The sequence below is a fragment of the Asterias amurensis genome, chromosome 5 (genome assembly GCF_032118995.1).
Source record: "Asterias amurensis chromosome 5, ASM3211899v1".
Taxonomy (NCBI): domain Eukaryota; kingdom Metazoa; phylum Echinodermata; class Asteroidea; order Forcipulatida; family Asteriidae; genus Asterias; species Asterias amurensis.
This window is the reverse complement of record NC_092652.1, coordinates 22,713,058-22,728,611: the sequence shown is the minus strand read 5'-3', so window position 1 is coordinate 22,728,611 and position 15,554 is coordinate 22,713,058. Positions and strand designations below refer to the sequence as shown.

Sequence of the window (15,554 nt, the reverse complement as noted above, 5' to 3'; positions counted from 1 at the left end):
GAGACCATAGAGGGCACTCCTTTTACAGCGATGAAAAAGAAAGAAGGAAAGAAAAGGAACACCTGCCATTGTCTGAAAAGTCTCCAATTGTATATTTCAGTTTCATCTGAAAGCTCACTGATTATAAAGTTCATACCAAAGATGGGCAAATAGTGGTTGGACCCGAAATCTCTTTTTAAAAAATACTTTGATTGCCGTAAAATTAGGCAAATAAGTGGTGCACAAAAGCTCCTTACAAAACATAAAAGTTATTATTGTTTTCATTTGAAAAGGACAATTGTGGAAATGAATCTAGAGCAAAGTTCCCTTGAAACAAACAAACAAACAAACAAACAAATAAACAAACAAACAAACAAACAAACAAACAAACAAACAAACAAACAAACAAACAAACAAACAAACAAACAAATAATCATTAGGTGTGTGGCCAAGTTTGCAACTTAAGTCAAGTACGAGTCAGGCTTCATAAAGGTTTTGATTAAGGCACTGTCCACAGATCCTGATTTTTTTTTTTTTTTTTTTTACAGATCACAGATTTATAAAAAAGTTGTTTATATCGAAGAAAACTGCTTAAAAAAACTGCAAAAAGAAACAGCGTAAATTGTTGTGTTTAAGATGCTGTTTCCTCAGTTTACAATTACAAAATAATCCCAGCACGTCTGTTCAAGTATTTAAAGTCTTCATTTTACTACACTGTAGCAGGCCTGTATGCTTCGTTTTGGAAGGGCAAGGGCGCCAAGGCATTTTCTCCTGTCCTTGGTAAAGGGCACCCTATGAGGAAATTGTAAATTTCTACTGGAGCATTTCAAGGGCACCAAAGGGCATGGAGGCATATCGCCTTCTTGCCTCCCTTAAGTATCAAACCTGCCGTAGACTACATGTATTTAAACTTTCTAATAAAACATTTCTGTCGGTATCTGATTTCATATCCTGTCTACAATATTTTCGTAGCATTGATATTAAAAATAGCAGGTAGAAGAGTGTTTATTTCTCCCATTTATTTGAAAATCAGAATGTATACAGAAAGTACATGTACATGTAATGCCCGTCTTAGCTTTGGTTGAATCTAACTGTGGATGGAGTCCACAGCTTGGAAGTGTCAAGAAATTCAAGTTGCATTACGCTGTTTTTTTTAAAGTTTTTTTTTAATATATATTTTTTATAAACATTCAGCTTTATTTTGTCGCTTCTGAGAGGCACTGGATACTATTACATGTAGTAATTACTCAAACACTTCCTTTGTAACGAGCAATGGAGAGCTGTTGATAGAATCAACTCCCTCCAAAGGAACAGAGTTTTTGAAAAAAGGGGTAGTTTCTCACTCAAATATTAAAAGACTTCAGGCCAAACACAAATGTGTGCAACAAGGGTGTTTTTTTCCTGTCATTATTCTCTTGCAACTGCAACTGACTAATTATGCGTTGTTGGGATACACCATGTGAGAATCCTGGTCTTTGTCAATTACCAAAGGTGTCCAGTACCTATAAGAAACAATGTACTGTACAACTATTCTTGAAAATAGTTACACCGAAAAACCCTTTCCAGGCAAATGAGATCTCAGCTTGTAAGCTTTTTTAGAAGATGGAATGGATTTTCTTAAAGCATGTTCTCATCATATTCTATACAAATTTCGCATGTTCATCCCGCAAAAATCTAGGTATAACTGTTATTGCTTGAGACGTAATATTGGTTGGTCGCCATGTTTTCTGATTATGACCAGAGTTATCTCTGCATGTGCTACGTGTATGTTGGTGGTGTGTTTACAGAACACATGGCTATTAAGTGCATGTATTCCGTGCACAGGGAATACCCAGCAAACCGTTTCCCTCTGTTTTCCCAGAGCTCCCCGGCTACATATTAATTATGACTATCCGAAGGAATCGGATCGCCACACCCCGCTGTTTCATGGAAAGCAGCCATGGCCTCCGCAAATTTCATCAGCCAAGGACAACCAATTTTTGCCACCACCACTGAACGCACAGTGCTCTCTTTCTGTGTCCTCCCCCCCCCCCACCACCAAATGATGGGGAGTCCTTTGTTAAAATAATGCACTCATATCGATGGCTGTGTGCAGCAGCGAATGCAGGTCAGAGTAAACCATGCCTGCCTGTTGTTACAATGGTAATCAGCGTGTGGAGAGGCGTTTTGTTTCTGTGTCTGCCAGTAGTTAGAGCTACATTATCTCTGTAGTTATTCAAAATTAATGGCAGGAACGGTTGTTCAACTCTTATGAATAACTTTAATAATTTTTTTTATAATACAATTTAGACTTTTTAATTGGAAGAGTGGCTTTATCTCCACCTTCTAGTTTTTAAATAATAACATGGTTCCATCAACCTGTGAAATTGTCAGCAAATATTAAGTTGAACCCTGGTTTTAGTGGAAACAACAAAAAGGGACATTCTGCATGTTCATATGTGCCTATTTTGAATATACGTGGAGCGTTAAAACATAAATAAGTCATAGGGAGGGAGAAGGGGTCCTTCAACAACTATTTCCTCAATTCTGACAGCTTTTCAGATGTAGGATTAGTGCAGGTGGGCTCTTCATATCAATAAGCTTTCAGATTTCAACTGATTATTTGTCATTTTTTTATTTTAATTTTGTTTGTACGATTACCAAGTCTGTACTGATTCCATGAGACATAAAACTTCCTATGCTAAGCAAATTTTTGTGCTTAGAGGCTCTATAAAATTGGGCCTAGATCTGCTGATTTCCTCTTTGTAAATTACAAAGGTCACGGGTTTTACGTACACAATTTACATGTACATTGTACAGTGTCATGTGGACAGTAATTGTATTGAGCATGCAGAAAATATTACTTCTTGGCCAATGTAATCAGGGAACACAACTCAAAACCAATGTGCGTTGTACTGTTTCGGCTAAGCATAATTTTGTATGAATCATAAATTACAGTTTTTTATGAATATTGTATGTCATCTTTTAATGTTCTTTGGTGATTTGATCCGTAAGTTTAATGCTGTTTTTTAATTTGTACCACACCTTAATATCCAGTGATGGATGTGAGGCGCTTTATAAACATAATTTATTATTATTATTTATTGTATGAAATGAACCATCTCTTTAAAATTGGTCCCATAAATTTTTGCGATAATTCTAAATGAGGATGCAGCATACAACGTACACCCATTGATTTATGAAAGATCCGCTAACTCTCCCTGATTAGTGAATCTCCACAAAGTTTCCTGAAAATAAACTGCCAATCTTTTCATGTTCGGATGGGACATTTTTTGAAAATATCCTTGATTTATATGGAAATGTTTTCAGTATTATGTTGAATGTAATTCTGAAAATATCTCGATGTTAACACAGAATCTCACTGAATGTTCTGATGTAATTTTTTTGAAAATATCCCTGATTATGGATATTTTTTCAGTATTGCATGTTTGTTGAATGTATTTCTGAAAATATCTCCTTGAAGGTTGTACAGAATCTCACTGAATGCAAGATGCAAATGTTGGTATCTCTGTTTTGATTTGCATTATACTTGTACAGGTATACACTACATGTACCTGCTACATGTATTGTACACGTACATTGTATTGCGTGTTACACATTACATTATGTGTTCCTTGTCTCAGCTACATGTACAGTACGTGTATGTGTCATGCATTATTATCCATGGGCTTTCATACGTTGAGTTTGGTAATTATGAAAAGCATTGAATATCATGCCGTATATTATTGTACATACATGAGTGCAGGGCTGGTTTTCTCTGCTTCTTGTGTGATGTGTTCAATGCGTCAGTTGAACCATGGATCCCAGTGAACGATTTCCCTTGTATAGCAGAGCAAAATGCTATGCAAAATGTATCCAGTTTTTGCTTCTCAAAAATCATCATTTGCTACTCAATATTAGCATTCAGTGTGCACAAAATAAGTTCAGTCAAAATGTTTTTAAAGATTTTTTTTTTTTTTTTTTGGGGGGGGGGTATTTTTTAAAACCTACATTTATACAGACTACATTATGTTCACTGTTATAATCTACCCCCAAATTAAAGAGGCTTTTGCCTAAATTGGTGCCTGCAATCATCCGTTAATGAAAAAACAAAGCTACATGTATTCCTTGAAATTACCTACTGCTCTGTTGTCTTCAAGATTGGAGAAATTGCCAGTCTGATACAAGAAACATCAAACCCCAGCTTGATTTTTCGGGGAAAAACCCACGCTTTCATGTGTGCAGTAATTTGACAACTGAAAATGTCAATTTACCCTTAACATCAAGTTGGATCACAGCAGGCTTAAATTCACAGAGTTCTGCATAAAAGTAGGACAAATATCAAGTAGCTGCATGTATCCTCAAGGAATTAAAAATGCTCATTTGTATGAGGCTAAAACAGTAACTCGTTAGGGCCATACAGGTGCAAAGAATAAGAGAGTTGTAAGCATAAGATTTTACTTGTACCCATATCTTGTAATGCCACATTATTCAGCTTCGTGCTGCCAGTTGGTTTTTTAATAAAAATGAATGAATGAATGAATGTATGTCAGAGGATGCTTGACCCCCGGGGGTAAATGTATTCCAATGAGTTTCAAAGCACACAGATTTTCTGAGAGGGCTGCAAAAAGTTGAACTCTTGGATTGCAAATTGCTTCTCGTTGGAGAAGCTATACTCTATTCCACAAGCCATTGGTCTGTTGGTTTTGCATTTCACGTTTAACAACTCTTTATAATGTCAAGAATGTGAACAGTTAAATGTGGTGTTGTCTGACCCCGGTGTCGTCATAGAGCACAGTTATGTTAATATGCTTAGAAGTAAGTTTTTGCTTAGCAGCTATTGCATTATGGAAGGGGTCGTGAACTTTATAAAGGGGGCATACAACTGATCACAGGAAACATGATACAGTTGATTTTAAATAGAAATTTGGTCTGTCCTCATTTCAAATTACATTAAACAGTGGCTATTTTAAAAACCATGGCTTAGGTTTGGGCTCTGGCTCGGGCACTGTCCTCTGGTTTGAAGTCCCATACTGAAAGTTTCAAATCTACTGGCGGAGTCCAGGCATACACTATAGGGCCATAGACAATCTGAGATGATATTTGATAGGCACAGTGGCCAGTTCCTTATGTGCCAAGCGTGTTTTGTATTTTGATATGCATCAGAGGCATCGTTGACCATTCATGTTTAAACACCTTTTTGAAGCTCAAATGTGGCATGAGTTACTTCCCGTATGCTAGCATTATTGTGCGCTTTGGATAGAGTTGGTACGGAACATTTTGTAAGTGACCTTAAAAGGATTGGTCTTAGTGAAATTGCCAAGTGTTTAAGTTCAACCCAGTTGAAGGAAAAAGTTAAGAAGAGGCAAACATGTATGAGTGTTTCTTGCTTTCTGAAGGTGTGTGCCTGTGTGACAAACTGTGAGAGTACATTCTTTTATTTACTTCTTTATTTGAACAAACTGTACTTCTTTAATTAGGTGAGGTTTGCGGTAGCACCATGTGTAAATTTCTTTGGGTAGTGTTGGTTTTGAAAAGAACCGGTGGTCGACGACTTGCAAATCTAAAAGATTTACACATAATTATACTCACACCATACAAAGTTTCAAATCCTACTTGTACTTCTTTACATTTGTAAAAATGTTTGCTTTTTACAATATTTGTTAAAACTTCTACTTTCTTCCTTTTTAAAACAGGAACTGGAGAGAGTGGTAAGAGTACATTTATCAAACAGATGAGGATTATTCACGGGTCCGGGTACTCAGAAGAAGATAGGAAAACCTTCACCAAGTTGGTGTATCAGAATATCTTCATGGCGGCAAATGCAATGATCCGGGCCATGGACACATTGAAGATTCCCTATGGTGACCCAACAAATGAGGTAAGGTCTGGGGTTAGAATCCTCAATGTAACCCACAGCACCAACGGACCTTTATCATGCTGCCTCCATCTTGGTCATGTACCTCGTATCGAATAACGATAATGAATGCTCATAATCATTTTGCAAATAGGAACCCGACTATTTTGTTCTTCCAGCCTCTGTTTGGTATTATTGATATCAATGGGAGAAATTCAAGGTGGCTGCACCATGATAAAGGTCTAAGCGGTTGCCGTGGTGCCCTGAGTTTTTGTTAGGGTAACCTTTGCAAAGTTCCAATACAAATTTAAATCTCAAAAACTTGGACTTAAAGTTACCAAGCTTTCTCAGAAACTGCTATTCTCCTGTGCTTTTTAATTTTTTTTAAATTTTTATATAAAAATGTAAATCTGTATTTTAATTCAGTCTCTGGACTGCGGCAAACAGAGGGTTTTTACAATAAACCAATAATAATAATAATAAAAATAATAATAATATATATATTGAGAGAGAGGTTCTTGTTTTTAAAACTGTGTGTACGTGCGTTTTGCATTCAGTACATACATGTATAACGTAGGACAGGATTTCCTAAATGGATTATAGCTGTTGTTCAACCAGAAGTGAGGATTCTAGTTTTGCGGGAGGATCATACAGATCTTGATGGATGGAAGTTAGCTTTCGAATTCTTAGGGCTCCCTTCCGAACAATTACATGTACACTTCCTTATGAGTAAGCACTCGGGAGCAGAATTGTATACAATGTAGTTCCTGATCATGTGTTCTACCTTTACATTTCAAGACCTCCTTTGTCTGAAGTGTTTTGTTCCGGCTTTGGGTTGATGTATGTATTGTAGGATTTAGAATTGTTTGTAATGTGTAATGTACACTGTAGCAGGTTGGCCAATATCACTTTAGTGACCACAAAATAGGTTTACATGCTGTCATGTTTTTGTCTTTACAAAGTTTACAAAATGCTTTGATTTTACTGGGGCTTCGTAAGAATTGTTGAGCCCAACTGGGTGGGACCTATATCTGTTAAGCTTACAATAAACTTAGCTAACCAGAAAAACTTTGCGGACAGGACACCCTTAAATAATTATGTGCAGCCATGCGGGCTAGTGAAAAAAGTTGCGGACAACTCAAAATTTTGATTGACTTAAAGACATTGGACACTTTCGGTAAACTGTATTGTCCAAAGGCCCACACTTTGTGTATCACAACTTATATATGAAATAACAAACCTGTGAAAATTTAGGCTCAATCAGTCATAACAAATAACAAACATGTGGAAATTTAGGCTCAATCGGTCGTCAGAGTCGGGAGAAAATAACGGGAAAACCCACCCTTGTTTCCGCACGTTTTGCCGTGTCATGACATGTGTTTAAAATAAATCTGTAATTCTCGATATCGAGAATTGATAATTGTTTTGATGTTTTTTTTTAAAGTAAAGCATTTCATAAGAATATTAATAATATTTCAAGAGAAGTCTTACACCATTACCTTCTGTAAACCCTGTAGGTTATTTGTAAATCTGTGAACTTTTTGTTTTGTTTCTGTTCCGAAAGTGTACAATGGCTTAAATGCCCCCCCCCCAAACCCCCCCCCCAAAAAAAAAAAAACAAAAAAAAAAACTACAGTATGGGAAACCCCCACAATATAACCTCACAACCTCACCAATCAAATATCAAGGGGGACTCACAGGGTCAAAGTGTTGTATGGAATGCTTCACTGTGTCTCTACATTTTGAGTATTCTCAAGAGAAATGGAGTTAGTAATACTGGCTATCAGACACATAAAACCGTCCCGAATTTATTCTACCAGTGAGTAAACCAAGTTAATCGTTCAGTATACACTACACACTTAACAGAGCACTTGCAGACCTGGTTATTCCTGGAGGCAGCGAAGGCGATTGCCTCCATGCCCCCTGGTCATTGCCTTGGTGCCCTTGAAATTCTCCAGTAGAAATTGACAATTTCCTCATAGGGTGCTCTTTACCAAGGAGAAAAATACCTCGTTGACCTTGCCCTTTCAAAAACGAAGCATACAGGCCTGCACATATCAGGGCCCAATTTCATGGCTCTGCTTATTGTAAGCACAGAACCGGCGCTTACGTACGCAGGAAATTCTGTGCTTATGGCAAGCGTATTTCACGGGTTAGCGGCGAATTTTGGCTTCTGCGCGTGCGTACTCCACGTTACTAGGCATTCTATGCTTACAAGGCTAGCGCAGAAATTCGGCGCTTGCACGTAAGCGGGGAATCGTGATCGTAAGCGCAGAATTCGGCGGTAAGCAGAGCCATGAAATTGGGCCCAGATGTATATCCATCCTCTGTTAGAATTTATTTTACGTAAGAAGAGTAAGTCTAGTTTTAATCATTCTAGTAAGTCTAGTTTTAAAATCGTTTAGTATACCCTAGACATTTTAGCTACTATTAAACTATACGGTCTACAGTGTATACATGTACATGAACCACAGTTATGAATGATGTCGGAACTAGCTTCACAATGACAAAGTATCACCATACATGATTATTTTAAAAAACAATTGTCATTTCTTTGAAGTCTGGATGTTGAATACATGTACATGTAGTGTTGAATGGTCAAAATTGCAAGCGGGATAATTCAATGTAATAGGGTTCACCTAAAAATGCTGTACATTGAAGATGTGCACTAAATTAAATGCGCCCTCTCCATTACAATGTGGATGTAAAAGGGTTCACCTAAAAATGCTGTACATTGGAGATGTGCACTAAATTAAATGTGCCCTCTGGAGAGCACCTGCTTCTACAGGAGTTGTGATTGGCTGATTGAGTCCACACTCACTATTGTGGTTTATGATTGTAATCAAGATTGATTGAATGATTGATTGATTTATTGGTTGATTGATTGATTGATTGATAGATTGATAGGGTATCAGTGTGAAGTCAGACAATTAATGCAAGCAAAGTGCGCTCCACACACCTGGGCCCAACTTCATTGAGCTGCTTAAGCAGCAAATAATGCTGAACGAATTTCTGCTATTAAGCATAAATGAGCAGGATACCAGGCACAAATCTGACATTTTTAATGTTATTTCGACTGGTAACCTCATTCTGTTTATAGTTACTTATTGTGCTTAAAAGCAGCTCTATTAATTTCCGTCCTTTTGTCCAGATCTGTTATGAGGGACTTACTCAAACTAGGTTAATGAGGGAATACCAGACTCTAAAAACTGACTTAAAATGTCTCAATTCAAAACGATGTTAACAATTAACATAGTTTACGCCTTCAACATGATCAAAGACAATTTTGTTAGGAACAAAAATTCCGGGGGATTGGTACATTACAAGCACATTATGTTCCTACATCAAACTAAAGCGAATGCAAAGAATATTGGTAGTGCAACAAACGAGGCCCAATTTCATAGAGCTGCTATGCAAAAATTAATGCTCCACAATTTCCTGTAGTGTCAGACCATGCAAATTCCATGTGATTAAATTTAAGCAATTTTTTTGATACTAAGGCTGTGCACGCAATGTGACATTGTATAAATTAACTGATTACATTGAGTATGAATTGTTCATGAGTTAAACACATTGAGAAAGAAAAGCTCACCCCCCCCCCCCCCCCCCCCCCCATGATTCAAAAATAAAAGCTTAAAGGCAGTGGACACTATTGGTAATTACTCAAAATAATTATTAGGATAAAACCTTTTTTGATGACGAGTAATGGGGAGAGGTTGATGGTATACAACATTGTGAGAAACGGCTCCCTCTGAAGTGCCATAGTTTTCGAGAAAGAAGTAATTTTCCACGGATTTGATTTTGAGACCTCAGATTTAGAACTTAAGGTCTCGAAATCAACCATCTAAACGCACACAACTTCAGGTGACAAGGGTGTTTTTTCTTTCATTATTATCTCGCAAGTTCGATGACCGATTGAGCTCAAATTTTCACAGGTTTGTTATTTTATGTTTATGTTGAGATACACCAACTGTGATGGCTAGTCTTTGACAATTACCAATACTGTCCACTGCCTTTAATAATGACAGATGTTCCAAGGGTGTTCCAAGGGATGACACCCCCCCCCCCCCCCCAAGGTCATTGCACTTTTACCCCTCACTGGGTCCATGTCACATCCTAATTGTGTATCCATTGTCCAGGGTTTGTCGAAACCATGTAGTTGTCACTGGTTGCCATGGGTTACCTCCCTTGTGGTTTGGCTTTTGTTGTCCCCCATACCACCTTATGGCCGAGGGTAGACGTAGACACGCACAGAGCTGACTGATAGCCACAGGTACTCTTGCTCATGTACAAGTGCACAGCGGACATGTTATAGAGTCTGCACTCTCTATATACCAAACCTGGCGATGTAATTTCCGGATGGAGGATCATTCCCCATCTAAGCTGACTCAACGGGCTTGATTATGCTTCCACTTCCTCGCGGTATTATAATTCAATTGAGGGGAGGAGGGGTAGGGCCCGAGCGGTTTTCAGGACATGTTGGTGTAGTGCTGAGACAGCTTGTGTGTGTGTGCCGAGACTGGCTCCACTCTCCCTGCTGCTGTTTCAGCAGCACTGGAAATTGACAATTTAATTTTATATATCTGGGGGAACGTGTGCTGCAGCTAGATGCATTGTTTCCATTTGGTGTTTGCATAATATTTGCAGCTCGGCCCTGTTGTTTTATGAAAAATTATTTCTTTCTGCTGGAATGTTGTTTTTGGGTTTGCAAGACTTTGATGGATGAATGACATCTTGAAATGGATGAATCTGGGTAGAATTTCAAAGAAAGAAAAGTGTGGTAGTACCTGTGCAGAAGAGATCAAAGCCCCAACTTTGTGCAATGTTCGGAATAATTAGGAATACTACGTGCATTTAGAGTACTGGAAGTACAACATTAAAGGCTTCTTTTTGGGCTTGAAAATCAGTTTGAATTGCCTCTTTTCTAAAACGATTTTAGTTGGAACAGTTGATTTTGCTGAATTGCCTATTCTGCTTGGTGAAGGGGGAAAACAAATAGATAAATGATGATTTTTAATTTTGTGTTCAAAACAAATTTTAAGACAATCCTGAAGTCTGTTTATTTAGAACTGATTAACCTGGAAATGTTTTGTGTTGTTGTAAAGCTGCCATTTTTGTAAATTTATTGATGTGTTTATCAAGAATGTCTTGACATGCAGTTTAAAATTGGCCTTTAGTATGCAAACAAAATAAAAACAAAACACTTAAAGGGCTGTGTTTGCCATGATCAAAGTAGGTCTACGGCTATACATGTAACGATGAACTCCCACCCAGTTACTGCATGCAAGTGCTGACCCCCCCCTATCAATCTATTGAGAGCGTGTGGGGGCAGGAAGTAAACTGGGTGACAGTTCATAATTCTCTGTACAGCCACAGGCCAGCATTCATAATGACATAGCCCCTTTAACAGTTATTAGCTGGTTTTTTAACATCAGGTTTCATACACAAACTTTCAATAAAGAACATTCGTTAGAAAAAACTTTGGAGAAAACCCATGCCACCAGGTTAATGTAGGGACCAAGGGCTTGGGTCCGAGGGAGGGTTTAAACCAGGGGCAACAGAAATGAAAGACGGGGTCATAACCATTATGATGATTTCAAGGAGTCCGCCTTCTGAAAAATTCAGTCTGATTCCTCATTGGGTGAAGGCTGGCCTGGTACGGGCCTGGAATAACAGCTTTGAGAGGGCAAGACCATTTTCGTTTTGCAAAGGGCACTTTCATTGGAAAATCTTATAGGCTATTGGGAATTTTTTTAGGAGCACCAAGGTTAAAGGCCCGGTCACACAGGCCCAGATAACGAGAACGAAAGCGAGAACTATAAAAATGCATGCCCTCGATTGGTTGAATGGGCGTGGGCGTATTCTGTGTGGAGCAATTCAACCAATAGAATGCGTTCTCTTTGCGTCATCGTTTTCGTTATCGCTGCAGTGGGACCAGTCCTTAAGACCAGGGGCAAGGGAGACCGTGGCCTCTGTGTAATTCCAGGCCTGCATTAGAGGAAATTGCCCTTGGTGCCTGCCCTCTTGAAATGTTCAAGAAGAAGGTTAAATTTCTTTGAATACAGAGGTGCCCTCTTTTATTAAGAAAGAAAGGGCATTTGCCCGCACAGGAACAAAGTACATCTGGCCTATTAAGCAAAGGGTAAAAACAGACTTGAATCTCCCTGGTGTAAACAATAGTCATTTCTTCTAGACAGTTGTTTGGGTAGGGGGTGGTAAAAAATGATTGGATGGGTAATGGCTTGATGTGTTTTGCCGGTAACAGGTACATGTTCAATGTAGATATTTAGTACTATAGGTTAAGAGCTTCAGACAGATCAGTTAAACCTTTGTAATGATACTTTCTTGAGGCAATGAAGTTGATTGCCTCTGTGCCCCTTGGTCGATGCCTGCGTGCCCTTAAGTTGAAATACTCCGGTAGAAATTTACAATTTCCTCTTAGGGTGCCCTTCACCAAGGAGAACATGCCTTGGTGCCCTTGTCGTTTTAATAAACGAAGCATACAGACCTGAGGTATACAGAAAGCCTCAAAATTACCTTTTAATTGTACATACCAAGCACTTAGTCCTTCACCCAGTCCAATTTTAAAGTGACTGTCTGATCAATTGTTAATATTTGTGAGCATCCTTATTGCTGCCAGCTCTCCCTGATTCTGAAGAAAGTTCCTGAAAAATAAACCAATCTTCCAGTGTTCTGATGAACTAATTAAAAAAATATATTTATTTTAAACCTGATAAATGTGCCTATAAATCAACATTCAGTTGATAAAAACCAAACGATGACCCCACCTTCGGCCGAGTTGGATATGGGACGCAGAAGTGCTATATTTTTCCGTATTCCACTCGCGCTTGTATGACAACTTATAGTGTATGTAGGTTGTATCGTGAACTTCAGTGTGATCCCTGGCTATGGTAGTTACAGGTTAGATAGATGGCTTCTGACTGCCACCCCTGAACAAAACAAAATAGGGTGACTGGCAACAATAGGGCTCAGTTGGTGGAGAGCCAGAATGTAAATCTCTTTAATGTATAATGGCTTTAACCCCCTAAAAAATATTACGATGGGTCTGAGGTTCAAGTCCCGCTCTATTTTATTTTTGCAAAATGCTTTAAGGTACAATTTCCAAAATACAACATTACAATACAGAAGCTTTCTGAAGAAAACAATTTAAAAAGACAAAAAAACACAAAAAAATCAAACTACAAGGCAGTTTAAGAAGAAAAAAATCCTCCAGTTAGTGTAGAATACACAAAGGAAAGCTTTCCAACAAGGCCAAAGAGAAGGACAAGTTTAGCGTCCCCGCCTGCTTCCTTTTTAGAGGCCGCCTCCCTTTTTTTGTTCTCTCTTTTTTTTAATAATAAAAAAAAGGATCTGAGACATAAAAAATTAATTTTGAAAAATAGCCAAGCTGATTGTCTTTAAAAATGGGTCGGCGGCCAATTGTAAAAAAAACAGTCCATCTTTCCTTCTTTTTCAAAAAGGCAAGACGCTTAACATGATTTTAAAATTGTGGTCTTAATGTTTGGTAGCAGCAGTACTCAGTACCTGCATAATTTGCAAAACACCGTGGGCAGCAGCAGAAGCTAAGAGTGACGGTGGTCTTTGATCCGTTCTACTCAGATCAGGAGGGTGTTTTCTGGCTTTTCAACCAGATGAACACAAAGTACTGGAGACCACAATAACATGGCATTTAGGCCCAATTGAATATTAGGTGAGACTTGTTAACAAGACCCTTTGCACAAAGGCGTCTGTTGTGGCGGAGCAATCCCTCCCCCCCTTACCAATAATGCATAGGTCAATGTGGGGGTTTTGTGTGAGGGTCTCCATGACTGAGGAATCTTTTGTTGTCATGCTGACTACCCTTTTCTTGAGGGGGTGGGTAGTTGTAATTGAAACTGGCTTTGTTGGTGAACCTTGCTGCTTCATGTACATTTGTAGATGGATGGATCAGTCTTGTGTACATGTAGTAATAATAGAAGGGGAATGTGTTGGTGTTTTCCCCTGTACCTTTTGTTTATAATTTGGTATGTTGGAAGCGAAGTCAGCAAACTAAGATATATGTTTATTAAGGCCAAAAGAAAAAAAAAGAAAAAAAAACATGTTTAGCGTCCCCACCCGCTTCCTTTAAAAAAAAAAAAAATTTTAATAAAAAAATTTAAAAAAAATTTCTTTTTTCTCCCCCCATGGATGGGCTACATTTTAAATATCTCATGCAAAAATGTATTTTTTATTTTAAAGACCAGCCGGTTGTCTTTTGAAGTGTCTGCCCCCAGGAACTTTGCTGCTCCCCCACCCAAAATGAGATAAAAAAAAATCCACAATGAATGATTTGATACACTAAATTATGTCTTCCCCCCCCCACTTGCCACCCCCCCCAACAAAGAGAGTTGCTACTTTTGTGAAGCAACGTTTTTTGATAACTGAGATTGTTGCAAGTAGGTACTTTCTGTAATTATCCATGGTCCATCACTGAGACTCTTTCTGACAACTTTTCCTTTTCTTTTTCTTCTATCTCCACAGAAAAGGTCACATGATGTTAGATTAATAGACCACGAGACAGTAACACAGTTTTTAGAACCGAACATAACGTACATAGAAAGTTTATGGAGTGATTCAGGTATACAGGAGTGTTACGACAGAAGAAGGGAATACCAGCTTACAGATTCAGCAAAATAGTAAGTAATCGTTGGCTCCCTTTAGCCCAGCGCCTCTATACGCCTCTCTTCATATTTATGCATGACATCATACTTCTTACCCAAAACGAGGCTATGGGCGCAAGTCCGCAACCACTTGCAGTGGTTGTGCCAATCGCCTCATTTTGGATTAGCATTGTGACGTACCTCATGCATAAATATTAAGAAAGGCGTTTGGTGCATTTGACCAATCACAGCTTCGGTTATAAAACCAACAGGGCCCAGTTTCATAGCTTTGCTTACCGTGCATTGCCGTGAGCAAAGAATCAGCGCTTACAGAAGCATGGAATTTTGCGCTAACATCAAGCGTATTTCATGCAGGGAATTTTGTTTGCATACGTGGTAGTGCTAGGCATTCTTAACTACACAGCCATTGCAGAAATTTGACAATAGGCAAAGCCATGAATAAGGGCCTTGTTGTTGCTCATAGCCATAGCATCAAACTCTCTGTCGTTGGTTTTGATGTTTTTAGCAGCTATGATTATAGAGCATCATCCAAAATATTAGTGTTTGGCGCCAAAATACGTACATGTATTGATAGTTTTGGATTGAACTTTTGCTGTCAGAAACTGTGTCGGTTTGAGGGGGGGGGGGTGGGCGTTGAGGATAGTCTATCAATCGAGGACCCTCTAAAAATCAGTCATTTGAACCAATCAAGAGTAGCTGTGACTGGACTGTCAGGATTGCATGCGCCAAGGTCACCCCTTGTTGCTGTATTTTAGTCATCCCTTGCCAACTGCCTCTAAAAAAGGCCTAGTGTTTCCCCTGCGTCAATGGAATGACGTCAAGAGACAAGCTGGTAACGGGCAGGGCACACGGTGGCAGTGCAGTGGTTAAGGAATACGTTCCTAAGCCCATCAGCAGCACCAACAAAAAGAAGGGGAAAAATATTAATAACAATGGTCCTTTTTTTTGTCCCTTACCCTCTCCCATCCTGTACTGAGTGATCAATTATTTCCATTTGACTATTGCTGTCAACCAGAATGCTGCAAATTTGTAATAATTTCACACAAAACAGGTGATGATTTTTTTTTATTGTTTCCTGG

At 38.6% G+C, this 15,554-nt stretch overlaps 1 protein-coding gene across 1 annotated transcript in view; it reads left to right on the top strand.

Moving 5' to 3' along the window:
• The window catches only part of LOC139936948 (guanine nucleotide-binding protein G(q) subunit alpha-like), a 44,912-nt gene that overhangs the window by 16,647 nt on the left and 12,711 nt on the right, over window positions 1-15,554 (top strand). Inside the window, exons 2-3 of the mRNA XM_071931810.1 lie at window positions 5,655-5,839; window positions 14,336-14,490. Of these exons, the coding sequence (XP_071787911.1) occupies window positions 5,655-5,839; window positions 14,336-14,490 (340 nt within the window). The remainder of the gene's footprint in view (window positions 1-5,654; window positions 5,840-14,335; window positions 14,491-15,554) is intronic.